General features: G+C 41.8%; 1 protein-coding gene across 18 annotated transcripts in view; it reads right to left on the minus strand.

Moving 5' to 3' along the window:
* The window catches only part of MACF1 (microtubule actin crosslinking factor 1), a 337,029-nt gene that overhangs the window by 163,124 nt on the left and 148,146 nt on the right, over positions 1-25,759 (minus strand). For 2 of the 18 annotated variants that reach the window (XM_070368362.1, XM_070368360.1), the window contains exon 1: positions 13,240-14,277. The exons of 9 other annotated variants lie outside the window; for them this stretch is intronic. In XM_070368362.1, the coding sequence (XP_070224463.1) occupies positions 13,240-14,223 (984 nt within the window). In that variant the 5' untranslated portion in view covers positions 14,224-14,277. Of the gene's footprint in view, positions 1-13,239; positions 14,280-25,759 lie in introns of those variants that run through there. 7 more of the 18 variants (XM_070368361.1, XM_070368364.1, XM_070368363.1 and 4 more) reach the window with 7 other exon arrangements.

Here is a 25,759-nt window from a genome sequence, read left to right on the forward strand (position 1 = left end):
TTGTATCACTGGCTATTATTTAATATGTTTTTATTATCTAATATACACTTCCCTGGTAGCTCAGCTGATAAAGAAACCATCTGCAATGCGGGAGACCTGGGTTCAATCCCTGGGTTGGGTGGATCCCCTGGAGGAGGACATGGTAACCCATTCCAATATCCTTGTCTCGAGAATCCCCATGGACAGAGGAGCCTGGTGGGCTACAGTCCATGGGGTCTCAAAGAGTCAGACACGACTGAGCGACTAAGCACAGCACATTATCTAATATCTCCCTGAAAGCAGGCTTCCCGAGGTGCAGATACTACATCTGAACTATCAGAACGACTGAAAATCACAGCAGCCGCTAGGAAGGAGAGCTCCCTCAACACAGAATATGTCCCAGCAGAAGCCTGGATACTGTGGAAGAAATAACTTCCAGATCTGAGACTCAGTGATCGGGGCTGTTCCGTATTATCACCCACTGCACCTAGTGTTGTGCTAATCATATAATGGACAATTAAAGTGTTTTAATTAATAATCATTTGGTTAATAAACAATGTGTATATGAGTCACTCAGTCATGTCCAGCTCTTTGAGATGCCACGGACTGTAGCCAGCCAGGCTCCTCTGCCCATGGGCTTTCTCTGGGTAAGAATACCAGAGTGGGTTGCCATATCCTTCTCCAGGGGATCTTTCTGTCCCAGGAATCGAACCTGGGTTTCCTGCATTGCAGGCAGATTCTTTACCGTCTGAGCCATCAGGGAAGCCCAGTAATAAACAATAAAAATAAACAAATAAAATATATTTGGGGATAAGACCTACTTAGAATCATGAGACACATTACTTTTTTGACAGCAAACTTACTTAGCAAATAATGTATAGTGTATCATCAAACAAACTAAGGACCCAATAACGGATTATGTTGCCCAAGCCATCATCCTGAGAGCCCAGTGTAAACAGCCTCTCAGCAGTGCCATTTCCCTGCCAGTGCCCCTCCACAGCATTCCTGGCATAGCCCAGTTATTCCACTGTAGTGTTTCACACACACATCAAAGCAAAATATTGCTGGGAACAGGAAATAGATTTGTTGATATGAAAAGGGACAGAATTTGAATAAGCAAAATGAAATGTGAGTATCTGGGTTCTTGACCCTAAAAAGCAATTCCAGTTAGTCAACTGATACTGTATATTCACAATATCACAGTCAGTATCTCTGATGGCATCTCCTGCCTGCCAATCACACTATCTTTGTATATTGTATTGGAAACAGTTCAATGAACAGCTGTACTTCAGATTTTCCACACAGCTATAATGAGACAGGGAAATGTTTAGATCCCTCAGGGAAAGGAAAAATACCCTGTTTGGATTAGGGCCTTCCTAGATTGTGAGCTGGATGAGAAAAATGGGATTATCATCATAATCATCTCAGTGATTAAATTTGGCTTTTGTCCATCTCTTCACGTATTACATGTGATTGCAGTGCTGTCCTCTGAGCTATGTAGAAGCTTTTACCTTCATCTCCCAAATGGAGAATTCTAGCTTCAGAGCCAGGGAGCTTTCTCCTTCATCTGGATGTTTAAAAGGAACCATTTGGGAAAAGGGGACAGTCTCGTGACCACCTCAGAGACTAAGCTCATCTACCTGAATTCTCTTTCAACACACACTTCCCAGACCTTGATTAATTCCTTCTCTGAAGCATGTCTAGCAACTGAATATGCTCCTAACAAGACAGTAAAGAATCTGCCTGCAATGTGGGAGACCTGGGTTTGATCCCTGGGTCATGAAGATCCCCTGGAGAAGGAAATGGCAACCCTTTCCAGTTTCCTTACCTGGAAAATTCCATGGACAGAGAAGCCTGGCGTGCTACAGTCCATGGGGTTGCAAAGAGCTGGACATGACTGAGAGACTAACACACACGCAAATCAACAAGAATTTACTGAACAGCGTCTCATCTGTGCTTCACACTATGGCAGACACCATACGTCAGGAGGAGGGAGAAGAACAAAAAAAGTCAAACGCCATGTACTCATTCTGCTGTGACTTCTTGAGCAAAGATTATGTCCTAGGAGCTGTGTTCAAGTTCTTGGTATCTCAAGACAAAAGCACAACCTTGGGCCTCAAGCTCAAACAATTTAGTAGGGAAGACGACGACAAGCCGAGAGATCAATGCTGTGACAGAGCTAAGCAAGTAACGCAAACCAGCAGCACCAAGGAGCTTGACAGAGGCGACAAGACAACATCTTCGCTGAAATTTAAGATCTGAGTAGAAGTTAGCCAGATGAAAAAGGGGAAACTGAAAACCAGACATGCTTGCTCTGACAGAACTCAGTTGAGACATGCCATATCTCTGGCTAAAATAAGCCTACTCCAAACAGTAGGCAGTCCCAAATCTCCCCAAATGACAAGAGACAGATGGAAGAGAGAACTGGAGAAAGGAAAGCTCTGTGGCCCCATGAATACATAAACTTTAGAAACTTATTTACACATATACTCATATTTAAAATAATCCGCTTATTTACAAAACAGAAACAGATTCACAGACATAGGAAACAAACTTACAGTTATCAAAGCGGAAGGAGGGGATAAATTAGGAGCTTGGGATTAGCAGATACAAGCAACTATATATAAAATAGACAAACAAGGTTCTACCACATAACATAGGGAACTATATTTAATATTTTGTAATAAACCATAATGGAAAAGAAAGTAAAAAAAGAAGATATATATGAGTCACTTCACTATATACCAGAAACCAACACAATGTAAACCAACTACACTTCAGGTTTAAAAATGAGCAGCATTTCTAATGCATTTAGTATCCATGCTTATTTTTGCCTTTACATTTCATAAAATCATGTTATTCAGAGTCTTCACAGGCATCCTTACACAGTCTTTTTCATACATAAAGGTACTTCAAAAAATAATAAAGCTACTATTAGGGTGCATTTTCAAGAAAACATCATCTACATTCCTTTCTAAGATTTCCGAGACACAGCGGCACTTGCCTGAGCCCACGCTGTCCTTATACATTTCATCCCTAGCCACAAGGGTCCATTTGTGTAACACTGGTTTTCCCCATTCATTCTATTGCTATTTATGATTTCCATAATGTGATCACTTGCTTGTGTGTGTTCTTTTATAAGTGATGTGGGTGATGTTTTGCAAGTTTTCAGGACGTCCCTCATGGTCCAGTGGGTAAGATTCCATACTCCCACTGCAGGAGGTGCTATTTGATCCCTGATTGGGGAACTAAGATCCCATGGGCTATGCAGCATGGCTAAAAAAAATGCTTTTAATTTTAAAAAATAAAGTTTTTAAAAATATGATTAAACACATACAATTGCTACATTCAACACTTAAACTTAGTGTTTAAGAACAATAGCTAAACTTTCTTAGATTTTCGGTTACTCTTTTCTTCTCTGTGGCCATGTGGCTTGCAAGATCTTAGTTTCCCAACCAGGGATCAAAACCAGGCCTCCTGATTGGAAGCACAGAGTCCTAATCACTGGACTGCCAGAGAATTTCCTCAGTTACTCTTTTTGTTGAATCAGTTTTGTTAGTTGATCTCTACAAAAACTGGTATCCAATGAATTAGCAGATTCATTAATCCTTTTTCATGAACTGACTATAATTTCACTAGAAGCCCAATAACAAGAAAGACTTTATTTTAAAAAATCCAATACAAAGAGAATCCGCCCCCCTCTTTTTTTGAAGGCTAATTTTTGAAGGAAAAAACTTTACCTTGTATTTAGGCATTTGTGGTAAAATCACAGGAAAGAGTTTCACATAATTTAAGGCCCCAAAACGGAGAAGGCAATGGCACCCCACTCCAGTACTCTTGCCCGGAAAATCCCATGGATGGAGGCGCCTGGACGCTAAGGGTCCATGGGGACGCTAAGGGTCGGACATGACTGAGCAACTTCACTTTTACTTTTCACTTTCATGCATTGGAGAAGGAAATGGCAACCCACTCCAGTGTTTTTGCCTGGAGAGTCCCTGGGACAGGGGAGCCTGGTGGGCTGCCGTCTGTGGGGTCGCACAGAGTCGGACACGACTGAAGTGACTTAGCAGCAGCAGCAGCAAGGCCCCAAAAGAGGAACAATAATATAGTAAATAGGGACTTCCCTGGTGGTCAGTGGTTAAAACGCCACACTCCCAATGTAGGGGACCTGGGTTCAGTCCCTGGTCAGGGAACTAGATCCCAGATGCTGCAACTAAGAGTCCACGTGCTATATCTAAAGATCCTGTATGCTGCAATGAATAACGAAGATCCCACGTGCCGTAATGCCTGTGTACATGCTAAGTCTCTTCAGTCATGTCCAACTCTTTGTGATCCATGGACTGTAGCCTGCCAGGCTCCTCTGTCCCTGGGATTCTCCAGGCAAGAATACTGGAGTGAGTGGGTTGCCATTTCCTTCTCCACATGTGCTGCACTAAGACCCAGCAAATAAATAAATATTTCTTTAAAAATGTATAGTAAATAGTAATATTCAATAGAGGATCTCAGCATAATTAATTAGTATGGGCTAGAGTACTGAAGAAGGAAATGGCAACCCACTCCAGTATTCTGGCCTGGAGAATTCCATGGACTGTATAGACCATGGGGTTGCAAAGAGTGGGACACGACTGAGTGACTTTCACTTCACTTCAGAGTGATAAAAATACTTCTTAAAGAAGTGTGATTTAAAAGCATCCTTGAAGGATGTTATAGAAACAAACAAACAAACAAAAAAAGAAGAAAAGAATTCTATGTAGAAAGTGGATACAAACAAAGATTAGAAGCTGGAACAGGAATAGTGGTAGACGGTTAAGAGGTCGACCTGTTAAGACATGAAAGTTCTACTTGGGAATTGATGTAGGAGAGAAGATTAGACAGATTATGGAGGGGTTGGAATACCAGGCTGAGGAATGTGAACTTTTAAGTCTATGTAAGTCTCAGGGAATGAACTAGATGTAATGAGCTAATAATAATACTTGATTCATGTGTCTTGAAGTTTCTAGCTGACTTCATCCCACTACAGTGAAGGCATCAGACTTTGAAAACGTTTCATTCAAGAAACAGGTGAGGGTACAGGTAGTAATTCATTACAAATGCCTCGCTAGGGCGATCTTATGGCAGCTGTGTTTATTACCAACAAGAGAATTAGGTAAAGATCACGGGAGCTCTCCTTTCGATATTCAAATTCAGAGTCATGGAAGACTTTTCAGGGAATATTATTAGAATGGAAATCCTAGATCACAGAATATGGGCATTTTCAAATTCTCCTAAATATCACCAAACTACTGTCCAAATAACAACAGCAATTTATACTTCTATCAACAAGGGTGTAAAGTGTTTTTTCCATCATTCTGCATCTTTGCCTACACTATGCATTTTCAAGCTTTTTATTTTCTGCCAGTCTCATGGGTATAAAATAGCATTCTGTTGTTATTTTGAGTTTTATATCTTTGAATACTAGTGAGAAAGAATCCTGTGTATGAGGCATTTGGGGTTTTTCTTCTTCTTCTTTTTGTGAATTCTTATTCCTGGGTTTCCCCTGTTTTTTCTACTAGCATGTTTACATTTTTCTTGTTTATTTATACACATTATTTAAATAACATCAATAACTGATGACTGAGTAACTAACACTTTCACTTTCATTGTGTTTTACTTGCATTAACTCTTACAATTCTCACAACAACCCTGAAAAGTATATACTATTCTTATCCTCAGTTTACAAATAAGGAAATTGTGCCACAGAGATATTCAGTAACTTGCCCCGAGGTACACTGCTAGTAAGTAGTAGAGCTAGAATTCAAACTCAGCCAACCTGGCTCCATACTCTTAACCACCTCACTTACACTACACTTCAAATATTCTGGACATTAATCTTTTTTCAGCATATGCACTACATAATGTGTGTGTGTGTGTGTGTGTGTGTGTGTGTGTGTGCACGCATGCGTGCTCAGTCGTGTCCAATGCTTTGCAACCCCATGGAGTGTAGCCTACCAGGCTTCTCTATCCATGGAATTTTTCAGGCAAGAATACTGGAGTAGGTTGTCATTTCCTTCTCCAGGGGATTTTCCAGACCCAGGGATTGAACCCACATCTCTTGCATCTCCTGCATTGGCAGGCAGGTTCTTTACCAGCTGAGCCACCAGGGAAGCTCCATGTACTGTATAATAATTCCTCCATTATTTTTCCTAACAGTAGAGAAGAATAACAAAACTAAGAGATGGTTCTTTGAAAAGGTTAATAAAATTGGCAAGCCTTCAGCTAGACTCACCAAGAAAAACAGAGTACACAAATAAAATCAGAAATGAAAGAGAAGATATTACAACTGATGCCATAGAAATACAAAGGATTATGAGAGACTACTATGAAAAATTATACACCAACAAGTTGGACAATCTAGAAAATATGGATGAATTCCTAGAAATATACAACCTAACAAGACTGATGGAGAAGGAAATGGCAACCCACTCCAGTGTTCTTGCCTGGAGAATCCCAGGGATGGCAGAGCCTGGTGGGCTCCCGTCTATGGGGTCGCACAGAGTCGGACACGACTGAAGCAACTTAGCAGCAGCGGCAGCAGCAGCAAGACTTAATTAAGATGAAATGAAAAATCTGAACAGACTGATTAATATTAAGGAGAATCCATCAGTAATCAAAAATCTCTCAACAAACAAAAGTCCAGGACAGCTTCAATGATAGACTCTATCAAACATTCAAAGAAGAATTAACACCAATACTTCTTAAATTTCTTTCAAAAATAGAAGAGGCGGGAACTCTTCTAAACTCATTTTATGAGGCCAGCATTACCTTGCTAACAAAACCAGACAAAAACAACACAAGAAAAGAAAATTACAGGCTAACATCCCTGACGAACAGAGATCCAAAAATCCTCAAAATAATATTAGCAAACCAAATTCAACAATACATTAAAAGGATCACATACCATGATCAAGTATGATTTATTCCAGGTATGCAAGGCTAGTTCAACATCCATAAATCAGTCAATGTTATATACCACACACAAACAAAAGTAAGAACAAAAGTCATATCATCTCAACAGATGCATAAAAATCACTTGACAAAATTCAACAACATTTATGATAAAAATTCTCAACAAAGCAGGTATAGAGGAAAGGTATTTCACTATAATGTTAGCCAGAGCTAACATTATACTCAATGATGAAAAGATGAAAGCCCTTCCTATAAGATCAGGAACAAGACAAGGATGTCTACTCTCACCGCTTTATTCAGCATAATGCTAAAAGTCCTAGCCAGAGCTATTAGGCAAGGAAAAGAAAGAAAAGGCATCCAAATTGGAAAGGAAGACATAAAAGTACCACAATTTGCAGATGACAGGAATATTATATATAGAAAACCCTAAGGATTCCTAAAGACATCAAAAAACTATTGGAATAAACAAATTCAGTAATTTGCAGAATACAAAATCAATATACAAAAATCTGTTGCATTTTTATACACTAGTAACAATCAGAAAGAGAATTAAGAAAACAATCCCATTTACAACTGCATCAAAAAGAATAAAATATCTAGGAATAAATTCAACCAAGAAGGTGAAAGACCTGTATATTGAAAACTGTAAGACATAAATGAAATAAATTTCAACACAAATAAATGGAAAGAAATTCTGTGCTCACAGACTGGAAGAATCAATAGTTAGAATGTCCATACTACTCAAAGCAACTTACAAATTCAAAACAATCTCTATAAAAATTCCAATGGCATTTTTCAATTAGAACAAATAATCCTAAAATGTGTATGGAAATACACACACACACACACACTGATTAACCAAAGCAATCTGGAGAAAAGAACAAAGCTGGAGGCATCATGCTCCCCAATTTCCAACAAAATTACAAAGATGTAATAATTAAAACAGTATGGTATTTGGCATAAAAATAGACACATAGATAAATGAAACAGAAGATAAAACCCAGAAACAAATCCATGCATATGCAGTCAATTAATTTACAAAAAAAGGAGCCAAAAATGCACAATGGTTAAAGGAGAGTCTCTTCAATAAACGGTGTTGGGAAAATGACAGCCACACACCAAAGAATAAAATTCAACCATTATCTTACACCATATCTCCAAATTAACTCAAAGTGGATTAAAGACTTGACCATAAGACCTAAAATCATAAAACTCCTAGAAGAAAACATTGGAACAGAGAAGGTCATCCTTATATGTGGAATCTAAAAAGAAATGGTACAGATGAATTTACAAAACAGAGACTCAGAACAAACTTAAGGTTGCTTGTGGGAAGGAATAGTTAGGCAGTTTGGGATGGACATGTTTACTCTGCTACTGCTACTGCTAAGTCACTTCAGTCGTGTCCGACTCTGTGCAACCCCATAGATGGCAGCCCACCAGGCTCCCCTGTCCCTGGGATTCTCCAGGCAAGAACACTGGAGTGGGTTGCCATTTCCTTCTCCAATGCATGAAAGTGAAAAGTGAAAGTGAAGTAGCTCAGTCGTGTTCGACTCTTAGCGACTCCATGGACTGCAGCCTACCAGGTTCCTCCGTCCATGGGATTTTCCAGGCAAGAGTACTGGAGTGGGGTGCCATTGCCTTCTCCGCATGTTTACTCTGCTACTATTTAAAATGGATAACCAACAAGGACCTACTGTATGGCACATGCAGCTCTGCTCAATACTATGTGACAGAATGCATGTCAGGGGAGTTTGGGGGAGAATGGATACCTGTACACATATAGTCGAGTCCCTTCCCTGTCCACCTGAAACTATCACAACATTGCTCGTCGGCTATACCCCAATACAAAATAAGAAGTTTAAAAAAAAAAAAAAAGGAAAGAAAGAAACTAAGCAGCAAGCTCCTTGACGTAGATTTGGGCAATCATGTATTTAATCTGATGCCAAAAGCAAATCAACAACACACAGAAAACATCAACAACAGACACACGAAAAGCTTCTACACAGCAAAGGAAACCACCAACAAAATGAAAAGGCAACCCACTGAATGGGAGGAAATATTTGCTAATCATACATCTGATAAGAAGTTAACATCCAAAATACATAAAGAATTTACACAACTCAACAGCAAAAACATAAGCAATCCCATTTAAAAATGGGCAGATCAGAATACACATTTTTTCCAAAGAAGTCACACAGATGGTCAACAGGTATATCAAAAGATGCTCAACATCACTTCTGGTACTTATCCAAAGAAAATGAAAATACTAACTTGAAAAAATATATGGACCTTCACTGCAGCTTTATTTACAATAACTAAGATTTGGAAACAACTGAAATGTCCATCAATGGATGAACAGATAAAGGAATTGTGGCAGATATACTCAATGGAATATCACTCAGCCATTAAAAAGAATGAAATCCTATCATTTGCAACAACATCATTGGATCTCAAGGGTATTACACTAAGTGAAATAAATCAGACAAAGACAATACTGTATAATCTTCCTTACACATGGAAAGCTTTAAAAAAAGAAAAAAGGTTTATAGATACAGAGAAGAAACTGGTGATTCCCAGAGGTGTGTGGGATGGTATTTTTTTTTAAAAAAGATAATAAACTCATTACATGTTAATATAAATAACATAATTTGACAAAAATAATTTTCCAAAATAAAATAAATTAGTGAAAAGAACAGTAAAAAAAAAAATCAAAACTCAGAAAAAAATGTTCCATTTGAATTGGAAAATACCAAATATATATAAAAAAGAATGATACTGTAAATTCCTATGTACCAATCACCCAGTTCCAACCATATCAACTCATAGCTAATCTTGCTTCATCTACACTCCACCCACTTCACTCCTCCCCTATTATCATAAAGCAAATTCCACACTCTCATTTCCTCTAAAAACACTTCAGTATGTGTCTCTAAAGATTCTTTTTTTTTAACATAGCCACAACACCATTGTAATACCTGAAAAATAATTATTCTTTGGTAGTATTTTTAATTAAATAAAACTTTTTAAAAGAAAAAAATTCCTTTCTTAAATAAAGGCCTAACTGTAACTTTAACTGCTACATTCCTCCAATAGTATCATGTGGTTAATTTTGCTTTTTTCTTGTAATACAAAGCCAGTATTAGTAAAAACAACTTTCTCTATAATTAAAGAGGAGAGATGTGAAAAGGATACTTATAACTGAAAAGGCGTAGCCCAGAAAATAATATACCAACTGATTTCTTTCTCATCATGTCTAGTCCCAGTGTTTTCTGACTATTCACCCGAAATCTAAGGGTTTGTGGCAAGGGCAATGGTATTCGGCCAAATTCTTCATTCGACAGAATCCACTAACCATGGCCAGGAGACTGGCGGTGGAGCCAAGAGAGAAAAGAAAGGGATTTTCAACAATTTTCCTTGTTCCATTAAGCCAGGTATTACAGCTATCGATGGCAGCTGGGAGCAGGGAATCCTGAGAGATGGATTGGACCAGCGAAGGCCTTTGTCTGACATCAAAGTACAACTGCTGTTAACTCGCTCCCACCCAGCTCCAAATCCAAGTCTACTTATCATTCTGAAAACCATTTTTGTCCCCTGGCTGCTGTCATCGTATTTCCGTTGTTAACTGTTTCCTGTCAAGAGAAGAATCAGCTCTACCAGGTGAACAGAAAAGCAGACCATTTGTCTTCTATTACCCAAAGCCGGCACTCAGCAGGAATCAGAATCAGTTCCCATTTCTCTCCGTCCTGAAAAGAAACAAACCCGCTGCCAAGTTTCTGTGCCGGCACAGTCTGGCCCCTCCCATCACCATGCCCTGGGGCATCAACGGGAGAGGCAATGTGGCCTGAGTTATGTCAAGGGCAGACACCACTCCGGAGCGAAAAGTTTGCTGTTTCCCACCCTGACATGTTAAAGACAAAACAAAACAAGAACCAACCAACAAACAAAAAATCAACTCTGTTGGAGTGCCTGCTGTTCCCTCTTTAGGAAGGAGCTGGTGTGTGACCAGCAGCGGCTGCTCTCCTGACCCCTGCGTCCTCCCAGGGCCCTCACATTCCAGTCAGATGCTCTCGCCCTGAGGCTCAACCCGCATTTCCCAGGAGATCTTCAGTGTCAGAACATGCTCCCCTGCCTCTCTGGCTGTCGCTGTCCCCAGGCCTTGTGAGCAGCCTACCAGGCAGGGCGCAGCTCCCTGAAGATAAGACCTTCAGAGACCAAGGAGGGTTTCAGGCCCCTGTGAACTTAAGGACCTTCATCCTTAAGGGATAAGGGACACTTATCTTGAGAAGTTACTTCTTATCTGTCATACAGGATGGTCATACAGTCTGTGGTCCCTGCATCACCAGATGGACACAGAACCTCAAAGACATGTCAGACTTCTAAGCTGACTCGAGGTCACCTAGTTTTTCTTCCTAGGCCCTAACTGTGTAGTCTGGTCATGTCTGCTCTCAGGGAAGCTGGGACAGGATGTAGAGCTTGACTGCCCAGAAAGCACCACACACCAGTACGATTCTCATACTGAACAGCCCAAGAATCACACTGCTGTTGATTTGGTCAAACTATAGACCATGGTCCAGAGGTTTCTTCTACCAATCTCTTCTTGGAGGCTCCTCACAGAGTTGTCCAGAGCCTTCCTGCTCCAAAAGTACCACAGTCACATATGGGACATTATCTTGAATTGACTTCCACTAAATGTGAGCTCCTTCACATTTTATATTCCAAACTTTCTAAAAACCTCACTCTTAATTCTAAGCATGTATCCTAAATCATCACGATGCCTCCACAACTTCAGGAATATCAAAAGAGTGATCCATTCAGCCACTGGTTCTGCCGCAATTACTCTACATCCGTTCTTGTACCAAGGTAAAAGCTGACTTTGACGTTTCGTCTTATCCAATGAAACTCAGATACACCCCACCCCAGCAGCCTCACTGCCTCCCTCCCCACCTTAATACACATACACACACACATTTTTATATGAAAAGCCCAAGGATGCCCCTTGCCCAACCACGTAATAAATATTTTTCAATGACCATTTTTTCCTCCAACTGTTCTCCAACTGTTTCCTCCAACTGTCCAAACTCTATAATAATAAAGGGCACTGGAATGGGCCTATCCATGGGGTAAATTCATTACCCAAACAGGCATTTTCATCACAGGTCACCTTAAATTTGCATCTCTCCCCAGCGTCCTGCTGTTGGTGAGAAGCAGGGCAGCAGCAGGTGGGACCCTGTCTGCTCTGGAGGCACCTGGGCAGCTGACCACAGCCCTACATGGAAAATGCCCTGCTCCATCTTCTACCTCTGGCCCCTAAAGTTTTTTTCTTCTGCTGCAGAGACTGATATGCCAACAAAAGTTCTTCAGTCACCAATGATTATAACTTCAGCCACCTACATGTTCACCTCATATGTGCCAGACCAAACCCTGTACCACCTGGGGTTTTCCCTCCTCTCTGTGTTCAGAGTTCTTAAATTCTCACCTGCTCCTTGACTCCTAAAAACATTCACAGCACCCACCACTTATCACTACCACCACCTCCACTTATGTCTGAATACGTATCTCACAAACAAAAACATGTTAGGGACATAAACAAGTCTGATCTGAAAACAGACTGTTTTTAGCCTTGAACCTTCAGACTGCTCTAACCCTCCCTACCTGGCCCCTCAAGCTCTGGACTAATCTCCAGATAAATCTATGTCCCTCTCCTCCAGTGCTGGAATTAGGAACCAGTGGAGGACTAGCCGCTCCACCTCGGGAATGGGTGTTGTCATTAGCAGCGTCCCCTCGGGGGAAAGATTACATCAGCTCCAGGAAGGACACCATTCTCCAGGGAGAAGAGCAGTCACACTCACACCGAAGACAGGGCCTCCCCCTGACCCCTTCCACCTCACTTCAAAGAGTCAGCCAGCCTCCCTGTCACCTTGCTGTACACTACAACTTCCTACAGCAGGGAAGCTGATAAAACAGACCTGCTGAGAGTGAAGTATTACCTAGCCCTGCACCTTGAGAGATAACCCCACCAGATAGCTGGAGCAATTATGCGGCATGATTACCCAGAGTCAGGGAGTCCCCAGAGACAAGAAGCTGGTTTCAAGCATCAAGGGGCAGACCTGAAATAGATTCTGCTTGCCGAGCGTAGCAGTGGCTAACTCCCGGTATCCGACTGACAGGTAAAGTGTAAGAAGCAGCATCGCGCTCCTCACTGCTCGCCGCGCTCCACTTCTGTAAGTTTGAGGCCAGTAATGCAAACCGCCGCTTGACTATCCCTTAAGCATGCCCACCCGTCAACTCTAGACCCCATGAGGGGGCGTGGCTTGCCTCCAAAGAAAGGGTGCCATCCTCTTCTGAGAAGGACGTGGAGCTCTTTTCAGGCTCCGGGTCTTTAGGCTGGATTCCACGTAAGTGGGGCCCGTCGCTGCCATAGCCGGAGGAGGATGGCAAGATGCTCAGAGTCGGGCCGCTGATGGATATGTCACTCTGAGAAGTAGGCAGTCTGGGCACCTGGGGGGGCACTCGACCCGCACGGGCAGGCTCTGTGCGGCTCTGGCCTCTCGGCTGGTCTGGCAGTGATGAAGGAGCGGAATGTTCCACAGTCCAGGGACCTGTCTGAGGGGCACTTAAGATGCCCTTGGTTCCTCCGCCAACACTCCAGCCGGCAGAAAGACTGTCTGTGTCGGCGGGGTGGTCTGTCCTGGGGGAAGCGCTGCTCCTGATTCCTAGCAGAGCGGCTCCTTTCTCCACTGCAGTCCCCCTGTGCAAAGGCAGCAGCACGGCCCTGCTGCTGCAGGAGGCTGTCCTCGGAAATTCCACCAGTTGGCTCACTGACTTCTCGCAGTTCCTTTCTGCCGGGTTATCGAGCAGGTGAGCGATGACAGTCGTCCCCTCTTCCAGGGAATCCCAGACCCCTCCGGCAACTGATGACTCATTCTCCAACAAAAGCTGAGCGGTCTGGATCTCCCCCTGGAACCTCTCCTTCACCTGAACGATCATGCCCTGGGCTCCCACCCCTGAGCTGGGGGCCAAGTCCCTGGGCAGCAACACGTTCGGGGGTGGTGGTGGCTCGGCCCCTCCCACTCCTTCCCCCTTCTGGAGACTCACTGTTAACTTCCTCAGGGTTCCGGTCTCTTCGAGGGCTCCAGTTCCCTGCAAGGGTTCTTCCTCACGGGGTGCTGCTGGAGTAGGGGTTTTCTTCCCCTTCCACTTCCTTTTGAACCGAACCCTTTTCTTAGGAGATATGGGAGCCTTCTCGGGAACGGCTATTGAATCTTTCGGCTCCTTAACGCAGCCCAGCGAATTTCCCATTGCTTTCCTCTCCTAATCTCTGCAAAAACGCAGCTAAGCCAGTCCTGGGATCCCAGAGAAATCCCAACCTCGGCTTCATCGGATTAGATGTACATTTAAAAACATGCACTACGCCGGCAACCCCTCCAATTCTTCCTGCCTCCCTCCCCGCCTCTCTCTCTGTCTCTTCCAGCCGCTGCCGATTCAGACAGCCATCTTACAGGCTCAGAGCTGCAACAAGACAAATTCAAAGCATCTCACTGCAGTTCAGAAATCACTTGACCTAAAAGCAGACAGAAACCGGATTGGCTACAGCTTCCTCTCTCCAAATATGAGGTAATTGGAGCACGGCCCTCAGAAACACAAACAGAAAGCAAAAAGGAGCTAGAAACCAGGGGAGGAGAGGAATTAGGGAGGGCGGGAAGGAGGGAGGGAATGTAAGAGTAAATGGAAAAGGGAGGGGGAAAGAAGAGAAGCCCTGGGAGAAGGAGGAGGAGAAAGGGGGAAAGCGAACCAGCTGCTGGTACCAACCAGGAAGGGAAGGGCCGAGAGGAACCAGGGCCGGGAAGAACCAGGGCCGAGGACTATGGCCCCCAAACTGTGAAGGGAGCTAGATTTCAACAGCTGCACTGACATGTCCAAAAGCAAATATCTAACAGGATTAACATATTCTCAAATTTTTCAGGTCAAGAAACAATAAAATGATTACCTGGAAACCAGAGCCTAATCTTCATGGTTACAAAAAGAAACACACGCTTTAAAGATCTAGACTTTTGCAGCATTTCTTTCCCTTCTTTTCAGAGAGAAAGAAATTTTGACAGACATCTGTTAATTCTGCTGGCCGATGACACACAGAGGGAACAATCAGAAATCAGTTTTGAGTACAGTATTAAGGATGTTGGGTAAAAAGGATACCACTTACAAACACAACAGAGAAGCAGTGTTTCTGCTGAACAATACTTGACATGACCGTTCAACAGTGATTACTGCTGCTGCGGACAGCTAATGCAGTTTTAGCATTTTGTCATGTACCACGCCCTGTGCTAAGCCATGGATTACCTCATTCAATTCCCACAGTAACCAAATGAAGTCAAAACTATCATTTTACACTTTATAGGTACAGAAACTAAGGCTCAAAGAAAATGGATTTATTTACACAGGGCTACAGTCAGAACATGGACGCCTGTTGAAGACTTTGAACTTGAACCCCGAGTTACATTGTTTTCTACTTGCAGCGGGGATGCAAGTCTGTATCCAGTTAAGTAAAACAGTTAGATACTCCACTGTTTTGAATTGGCAACTAGACTCACAAAAACCAAGAACTCAAATGAAAAGATAACTCTTGCTATTTGGGAGTGAGAGAGGAAGTTGCTAAAATGAGGCCCAGATGGTTTTTACTCAAATTGCAGCAGGGCAGGAAGTCTGAATTAAAGGCCTGAAAAGTTGGATTCAAAAACTACCCTGTTGTGCCAGTGGGCTTTGCCCGCCTTTTTTTTTTTTTTTTTAAGTATACATGTGACAGATGAGATAACAGCACAGTCCAAAGGGCTCCAAATGGAGTGGAAGGATAGAGGCTACACGTGTTTTCTCCCAGTTGAAGTTATTTATTCTATACCAGTAGGATCCAGACCATTCTGCAGAGAGAAATAGCTGGCCTGGCTCTAAGTAAGCCTACCCACCTCTCCTGGAGACCTGAAAAATGCCCATCACGAAGGAAAGCATGAGAAGCCCTGAAGTCACAGCTCCTACACCGTGCTTGACACCGGATTCATGCCAGAGTGCCTGACCTCTGCGGGAGGTATTCTTTCTCCCTTCTCCCCTAGGCCTTTCCCAAGGCTGACTGCGAATCATCTTATGACCATGATAAACCACAGCAAGAAATAGGACCAGGAGGTTAGCAGGGGAGAGAAACTCAGTCAGACTCCAGGAAATCACCTAATCAGCAAAAACTCTGACATAACAATATAACCCTCCAGGCAGGCACCAGACCTTCACTCCTCCAATGAAGAGTGCTGGAACTAAGGGACTTCACAGATGCACACCCCAAGGCCCAAGCTTAAATTTTGTTCCTGTTCAGTACAGTACAGTACAGTCAGTCAGGTCCAACTCTGCGACACCATGGCCTGCAGCACGCCAGGCCTCCCTATCCATCACTAACTCCAGGAGTATACTCAAACTCATGTCCATTAAGGCAGCGATGCCATCCAACCACCTCTTCCTCTGTCGTCCCTTTCTCCTCCTGCCCTCAATCTTTGCCAGCATGAGGGTCTTTTCAAATGAGTCAGTTCTTCGCATCAGGTGGCCAAAGTATTGGAGTTTCAGCTTCATCATCAGTCCTTCCAATGAATATTCAGGTCTAATTTCCATTAGGATGGACTGGTTGGATCTCCTTGCACTCCAAGGGACTCTCAAAGTCTTCCCACACCACAGTACAAAAGCATCAATCCTTCGGTGCTCAGCTTTCTTTATAGTCCAACTCTCACATCCACATATGACTACTGGAAAAATCATAGCCTTGACTAGACGGACCTTTGTTGGTAAAGTCTCTGCCTTTTAATATGCTGTTTAGGTTGGTCATAACTTTTCTTCCAAGGAGTAAGCGTCTTCTAATTTCATGGCTTCAGTCACCATCTGCAGTGATTTAGGAGCCCGAAACAATAAAGTCTGTCACTGTTTCCAGTGTTTCCTCATCTATTTGCCAGGAAGCGATGGGACCAGATGCCATGATCTTAGTTTTCTGAATGTTAAGTTTTAAGCCAATGGCATCACTGACTCGATGGACGTGAGTCTGAGTGAACTCCGGGGGTTGGTGATGGACAGGGAGGCCTGGCGTGCTGTGATTCATGGGGTCGCAAAGAGTCGGACACAACTGAGCAACTGAACTGAACTGAAGCCAACTTTTTCACTCTCCTCTTTTACTTTCATCAACAGCCTCTTTAGTTCTTCTTTGCTTTCCGCCATAAGTGTGGTGGCATCTGCATATCTGAGGTTACTGATATTTCTCCCAGCAACCTTGAATGCAGCTTGTGCTTCATCCAGTCCAGTACTTCTCATGATGTACTCTGCACAGAAGTTAAATAAGCAGGGTGACAATATACAGCCTTGACGTACTCCTTTCCCTATTTGGAACCAGTCTGTTGTTCCATGTCCAGTTCTAACTGTTGCTTCTAGACCTGCAGACAGATTTCTCAGGAGGCAGGTCAGGTAGTCTGGTATTCCCATCTCTTTAAGAATTTTCCAGTTTCTTGTGATCCACACAGTCAAAGGCTTTGGCACAGTCAATAAAACAGAAGTAGATGTTTTTCTGGAACTCTCTCACTTCTTCGACGATCCAACGGATGTTGGCAATTTGACTTTTCTAAATCCAGCTTGAACATCTGGAAGTTCACGGTTCACATACTGTTGAAGCCTGGCTTGGAGAATTTTGACCATTACTTTGCTAGCGTGTGAGATGAGTGCAATTGTGCGGTAATTTGAGCATTCATTGGCGTTTCATTTCATTAGATTGGAATGAAAACTGACCTTTTCCTGTCCTGTGGCCACTGCTGAGTTTTCCTGATTTGCTGGCATATTGAGTGCAGCACTTTCACAGCATCATCTTTCAGGATTTGAAATAGCTCAACTGGAATTCCATCACCTCCACTACCTTTGTTCATAGTGATGCTTCCTAAGGCCCACTTGACTTCACATTCCAGGATGTCCGGCTCTAGGTGAGTGATCACACCATCGTGATTATCTGGGTCGTGAAGATCTTTTTTGTATATCTCTTCTGTGTATTCTTCCTACCTCTTTTTAATATCTTCTGCTTCTGTTAGGTTCGTAACATTTCTGTCCTTTATTGAGCCCATCTTTGCATGAAATGTTCCCTTGGTATCTCTAATTTTCTTGAAGAGATCTCTAGTCTTTCCCATTCTATTGTTTTCCTCTATTTCTTTGCATTGATCACTGAGGAAGGCTTTCTTATCTCTCCTTGCTATTCTTTAGAACTCTGCATTCAAATGGGTATATGTTTCCTTTTCTCCTTTGCCTTTCACTTCTCTTCTTTTCACAGCCATTTGTAAGGCCTCCTCAGACAACCATTTTACCTTTTTACATTTCTTTTTCTTGGGGATGGTCTTGATCCCTGTCTCCTGCACAGTGTCACGAACCTCCATCCACGGTTCTTCAGGCACTCTATCAGATCTAATCCCTTGAATCTATTTGTCACTCTCACTGTATAACGGTAAGGGATGTGATTTAGGTCATACCTGAATGGTCTAGTGGTTTTCCCTACTTTCTGCAACTTAAGTCTGAATTTGGCAATAAGGAGTTCGTGATCTGAGCCACAGTCAGCTCCCAGTTGTGTTTTTGCTGACTGTATAGAGCTTCTCCGTCTTTGGCTGCAAAGAACATAATCAGTCTGATTTTGGTATTGACCATCTGGTGATGTCCATGTGTAGAGTCTTCTCTTGTGTTACTAGAAGAGGGTACTTGCTATGACCAGTGGGTTCCCTTGGCAAAACTCTACTAGCCTTTGCCCTGCCTCATTCTGTACTCCAAGGCCAAATTTGCCTGTTATTCCAGGTATTTCTTGACTTCCACTTTTGCATTCCAGTCCCCTATAATGAAAAGGACATCTTTTTTGGGTGTTAGTTCTAGAAGGTCTTGTAGGTCTTCATAGAACCATTCAACTTCAGCTTCTTCAGCGTTACTGGTCGGTGCATAGACTTGGATTATTGTGATATTGGATGGTTTGCCTTGGAAACAAACAGAGATCATTCTGTCGTTTTTGAGATTGCATCCAAATACTGCATTTCAGACTCATTTGTTGACTATGATAGCTACTTCATTTCTTCTAAGGGATTCTTGCCCACAGTAGTAGATATAATGGTCATCTGAGTTGAATTCACCTATTCAAGTCCATTTTAGTTCACTGATTCCTAAATCGTCAATGTTAACTCTTGCCATCTCCTGTTTGACTACTTTCAATTTGCCTTGATTCATGGACCTGACATTCCAGGTTCCTATGCAATATTGCTCTTTATAGCATCGGACTTTGCTTCCATCACCAGTCACATCCACAACTGGGTGTTGTTTTTGCTTTGACTCCATCTCTTCATTCCTTCTGGTTATTTCTCCACTGATCTGCAGTAGCATACTGGGCACCTACCACCCTGGGGAGTTCATCTTTCAGTGTCCTATCTTTTTGCCTTTTCATACTGTTCAGGGGTTCTCAAGGCAAGAATACTGAAGTGATTTGCCATTCCCTTCTCCAGGGGACCACATTTTGTCAGAACTCTCCACCATGACCCGTCCGTCTTGGTTGGCCCTACACGGCATTGCTCATAGTTTCATTGAGTTAGGCAAGGCTGTGGTCCATGTGATCAGAATGGTCAGTTTTCTGTGATTGTGGTTTTCATTCTGTCTGTCCTCTGATGGAGAAGGATAAGAGGCTTATGGAAGCTTCCTGATGGAAGAGACTGACTGAGGGGGAAACTGGGCCTTGTTCTGAATAGTCTTGTTCTTCTGGGTCTTGTTCTGTTCCTGAAATAAAAGCAAACCCAATTCCTAAAAACGATCAACTTGGGGCAAGAAATGGCCTCTGGCTGTGACTGCTACTGCAGGTTAAGTCGAACAGATGACTTCTAGGAGCCTTTTCCTCCTTGAACTTCTGAACATGTTGGACAAATCAGGCTTTCATTTCCTTCTACTCCAGAGGAAAATTGGTCTAGGAAAGGAGCGGAGAGTTCAGCAAGGTAGTGGTAAGTCGCTTCAGTCCTGTCCGACTCTTTGTGACCCCATGGACTGTAGCCTGCCAGGCTCCTCTGTCCATGGGGTTCTCCAGGCATGAATACTGGAGTGGGTTGCCATTTCCTTCTCTAGGGGATGTTCCCAACCCAGGGATCAAACCAGCATCTCTTACTTCTCTTGCATTAGCAGGCAGGTTTAGTAGCTAAGTAACTGGCTAAATGATTCAGTCTCCTTACGGGTAAAAGGTGGACACTACCACCCACTTAATGGGGTTAAGAGAGGGTTCATGGGATGCTGTCTATAAAGTGCGTGGCTCCATGCCTGGCCTATAGTAAATCCCTGTTCTCCCCATTTATTACTGAAGCTCAGAGGTATGAGGCACCCCACCACCGCCTGGGCCCTGATATGCTCTTTTTCTTGATGAGGCTCTGAGGAAAATAGCTGTGTTCCAAGGTCCAAAGTTCAGGTGCTTGCTTTTCTCCACGTGGCCTCTGCCTCCCCTATTGCCCCGAGTAAGTTATCTCTGAGCACAAGGACGGCCCCCTGGACCATCCTCTCATCAAACCTGAGCTCTTAGCACACGCACGGCTGCCTTCGGGGAAAGCAGGCTTCTGATGTCCTGCTGTTTTTCACGTCTTCTCCTATGGCTTTTACTAGATAACTGTTTACTGCCCATGGGTCTCCTATAGAGACAGGGGGCATGAAAGACTCCACAGCTCATTCATTCATTCCACAAATAAGAAAAAATGCCTCATCTATATGCCAAGCACTAAGTGTCATAAAGAATAAAAAAATGTAAACCCTGAATCTGCCTGGCTAAGACCACTCTTGACCTGACCTCCCAGACTTTTAAAATTTCCAAGTGCTAAACATACACTAGTATTTAATAAACACTTGAAAGTTGGAAAGCTAATTTTGTCAGATTCTGATTTTTCAAGAACTTATCTTCTAGGAAAACCATAAATCCTAACAGGTACTGCAAAATAGGCTTGGACAAAACCAAGAGACAAGAAATTCTACTATTAGTATCTGCATATGTAACCTCAAAGAGTCAGTTGGTCTCTGTGTTTCAACTTCCTCCTTGGAACAATGGACACAGGAAAACAGACATCATAGTCTAGCCATCTGATCTACCTACCCCACAGCTTTGAGAAGATCAACTTCATACAATATCCATTCATTTAATGAGCATTTATTGAATGCCTACTCTAATCAAGGCAAAGAAGAAAACAAGAGATGAAATCCCTTCATATTTAAGCTTGGGTCCTAGGGCAGGGATCCAGAAAACAACCAATCACATTAGACAGCAGTAGGTGTCACACAGCCCTGTGAGTCACAGCGGGCTTCTGAGAGTTACTGGCAAAACAAGAAGTGTACAGAAAAAGTATACAACAGGTATCTAGCCACAAAACTCACTTTCCCATATGCATAAGGACAGATGTTTACTGCAGCAATGAATGTCTCCTTCATACAAATACATAATTTACTGCAAATAATAATAGCTGTGTTACACAGCTGCAGGGGCCTTCACTCAAATAATAGACAATGTAAACTAGTTAAAATAAGCAAATCAGGTCCTCCTTTATCAACACAGTCAGACCCCAAAAACATGGTTAAAAAAAAAACAGAAAACAGGATATATAGAAGATACGATGTGTCTGATATTAAAAAAAAAAAAAGGCATTCATCTGTCATAAAAGTACAAAAGCATATACAAGAATGATACACTTCAACTTCAGGACAGTATTTACCTGGGGGATGAAGGAACAAGAAAATTTCTGTATCTGAAATGTTCTTTTTTTAAAGAGAAAGGAAAAAAATCTGAAGCAAATATAAACTATTAATATCTGTTTAATTCTGAAGGTGACTATACACATAAAGATCTGTTATATACTTTTCTGTACTTCTCTGGGTAATTAAAATTTTCATTAATTAAAAACTCAAATTAAAATTTTTTTAAACGTCAACCATTTATTTCCCATTTAGTGTGTATCTTTTTAGTAGGTGTTAAAATGGAAATCATTAATCTCTAAAAAGTTACCAGTCCCATCAGCAGTAGCAAATTTCTACTCTGGAATCAGCCTCTCCTTCAATTGCATACTCCCTCGAAATGACAACCAGCACCTATGTATCTCCATCATTAATCTATTTCATTAACACCAATAACAGAGATTGGCTATAATGACTATTTTTTCTTGTCGTTCAGTCACGTCTGACTTTTTGCAACCCCAAGGACTGCAGTATGCCAGGCTTCCCTGTCCTTCACTATAACCGGGAGTTTGCTCAAACTCATGTTCATCAGGTCAGTGATGCCATCCAACCATCTCATTCTCTGTCATCCCCTTCTCCTCGTGCCCTTAATCTTTCCCAGCATCAGGGTCTCTTCCAATGAGTTAGCTCTTTGCATCAGGTGGCCAAAATATTGGCGCTTTAGCTTCAGTACCAGTCCTTCCAATGAATATTCAGGCTTGATTTCCTTTAGGATTGACTGATTTGCTCTCCTTGCTGTCTAAGGGACTCTCAAGAGTCTTCTCCAGCACTGCAGTTCGAAAGCATCAATTCTTCAGTGTTCAGGTTTCTTTATAGTCCAACTCTCACATCCATACATGACTACTGGAAAAACCACAGCTTTGATTATATGGGCCTTTGTTGGCAAAGCGATGTCTCTGCTTTTCTTCCAAGGAGCAAGCGTCTTTCAATTTCATGGTTGCAGTCATCGTCTGCAGTGATTTTGGAGCCCAAGAAAATAAAGTCTGTCACTGTTCCCATTTTTCCCCCATCTGTTTGCCCGTAAGTGATGGGATAGGATGCCATGATCTAGTTTTTTGAATGACTATTTTACTGATCCCCTAACATTTGATAGTTCTTCTCTGCGTTTCTATTTGGCTTTATATACCACGCACTCTTGATGAGAATAGCTAGCACAGAACAGTTAGCTCAACAATTAAAGACTAGAAAATCACAATGATAGATAACTAGCAAGAGATACATCACTTTCTATCTACAGCAAGACCTCTACATGGAGGTTCTATATGGTCCTTTATCAGTTAACCAAAAGCTTTGTAAGCAGGGAATCTTTCCCCACACTTCTAAACACTTAGCTAATTGATAGGCAAATGCCAAGCCTTCAAGAACAGCAAAGAAAAGTAATTAGTTGCATCTGGGAAAATACTCTGGCAGCATAACTTCTCTCCATAAGAAGACAAAATTCAGCTATGCTGAAATAGTGAACAGAGAAAAGCAGGTAGCCAGTATGCGTCAGCAGACAGACTAGGGCAAACCTGTTTATATCTTTCAGTAAAATCAGTAACAGCAGAGTACAGCAGGCTAGGTCAAAAGTCCATAAAGTTATAAGTTTCACTAATAATTATAATAGGCTACTACCAATAATTGCTGCCAGTTATTGAGTACAGACTGTGTTCCATCGTCCTTTCCCATACCTTCCTGATTCTTTAAACCTCTATCAAGTTAATTCATGGTACACTCCTTTGAATTATGCAGTCAAACTGGAGAGATTCTGTACCTAGTTTAATTTTGAATCTCCCACAGACTCTACCTAAGACCTTGCTCATAGCTGGACCTCAGTAAATGTTTATGGAATTCAGTTAAAAAATATATTTTCCTGAAAACTAAAACCACAAGGCGATACAGTTCACACTCTCTGTGATGGCTATCACCAAAAGACAGACAATGATAATGACAAGGATGTGGAGAAACAGGAGGCCACACAATTGTGCTAGTGGGAATGTAAAATGGAGCAGCCACTTTGGAAGACAGTCTGGCAGTTTCTTAAAAAGTTATACATAAACCTACCATGTGTGAGTGTGAGTGTGAAGTCACTCAGTCGTGTCCGACTCTTTGTGACCCCATGGACTGTAGCCCACCAGGCTCCTCTGTCCATGGAATTTTTTAGGCAAGAGCACTGGAGTGGGTTGCCATTTCCTTCTCCAGGGGATCTTCCCAACCCAGGGATTGAACCTGGGTCTCATATAACCCAGCAATTCCACCCATAGGTATAAATCCAAAAAAAGTGAAACCATACATCCACACAAATATTCGTATCAACATTATTTATAATGGCTAAAAGTGCAAACAACCCAAACGGCCATCAACTGCTGAACAGATAAACAAAATATATGGTAAACCCACAGAACAGAACCCTCCTCTGCAACAAAGGAACACAGTACTGACACACGCTACAGCGCGGAGGAACCCGAGAGCAGTGCGCTAAGCGAAGGAGCGGGACACAACAAAGCACATATTAGACTCTTCTATTTAAATGAAACGTCTGGAATAAGCAAGTCTATAGAAACAGAGAATAGATAGATTCATGCTGCCTGAGGCTGCAGATGGGAATGGAATAACCATAAATGGCCAGGAAGGACCTTTGTGGGATGATGAAAATGTTCTCAAATTGGATTATGGTGATGGCTGTACAACTCATAAAAATCATTGAATTATACAATGAAAATGGGTCAATTTTATGGTACGTAAATTCTACCTCAGTAAAGTTGTTTTTAAAAAAGAATCTACTTTTTAAAATAAACAACCGATAGAATAACCAAAGATGCTTTAAAACAGCTGGAAAGAGAAGAAACAGGATGGAGGGGGCAGAAACGAAACGCTGAACACACCTTGCATTCACTTTTCGAAATTTCCCATTGTAACAATGTATATGATCTATATAATGCAAAATAAAATTGAAAGGGAGAAAAGCAATCGCTACAAACTGAAAAAATATAAAATACAAATGGACCTGTGTATCAGATTGATGGCTTAACAACACAGAGAGAGGTTATTTCAAATGGCTTTAACATAAAATTATTTCTATGTCCTTAGGGGATTTACACTAAAGAAATCACAAACTTTTCAGTAATCGTGTTGTTAATAATAACACTATCATTGTTATTTTTATTCAAATATATAAATTTATGCATACATGATTTTGTATATGCACTATAATATATACATGATTTTATATATACTTGCATCCATGTCATTTGCATGTGTGTATATGGAAAAGGGAATAAGTAATATATTGCTTTGTTTGGATCAAGATTTTTAGCATAAGAAAAAAAAGAATACAAAGTCAAAGAGGTTGAATAAAACTCTAATTCTAAATATCAATTAGAAACATTATAAATTCTTGACTTTTTCTTACAAGACAAATACAAATGTTGGCTAGTTTTGTCCACAGAAAACACCCAGAAAGAGTGACCAACCCAAGAAGCACTCAGACTGTTGTCAATAAAGAATTTCAGTTCCTTGGAGAAGCTGCTAATCCCGGGCCTGAAACAGGAAATATACAAAAAGTATCTGGAACAGCTCTTCATACAAGAAATAGAGGACATTATCAAAGACTATATGGATCATGAGGAAGGACTCAGGGTCAATGTGAAAAAACTCACTGGCCAAAGGAGGAGCTGAATACTATGAAGAATGACAGCTATATTTAACTGGAACACATTTAAGTCTGGTAGAAATCCATGAGTCACAGTGTTACTAAGGGAAGATGAGTATCAGCAATGAAACTTTCATCCGTCTTACGGAGAATCTTAAGAGAATCAACTAATTATTTTGAAAACTGGTGAAACAGAGGGCAATATAAAAGCATTTATCTTTTTATCTTCCCTTTCCTAAAGGAACTATCTCTCAGAGTAATTGATGAGGTAAAGTTCTGCTTTAGAAAAAAATTTCAGAATTTTGAGTACCGCCATGTTGCAACTTCTAATGAAACAATCAAACAGTAGCTGTTAAACTTTTAGGTGAAGGGATAACGGGGAAAGCCTCTACAAGGAATGATCAGGCTGGTCACACCTGAACCCAC

The sequence above is a fragment of the Bos mutus genome, chromosome 3 (genome assembly GCF_027580195.1).
Source record: "Bos mutus isolate GX-2022 chromosome 3, NWIPB_WYAK_1.1, whole genome shotgun sequence".
Lineage (NCBI taxonomy): Eukaryota > Metazoa > Chordata > Mammalia > Artiodactyla > Bovidae > Bos > Bos mutus.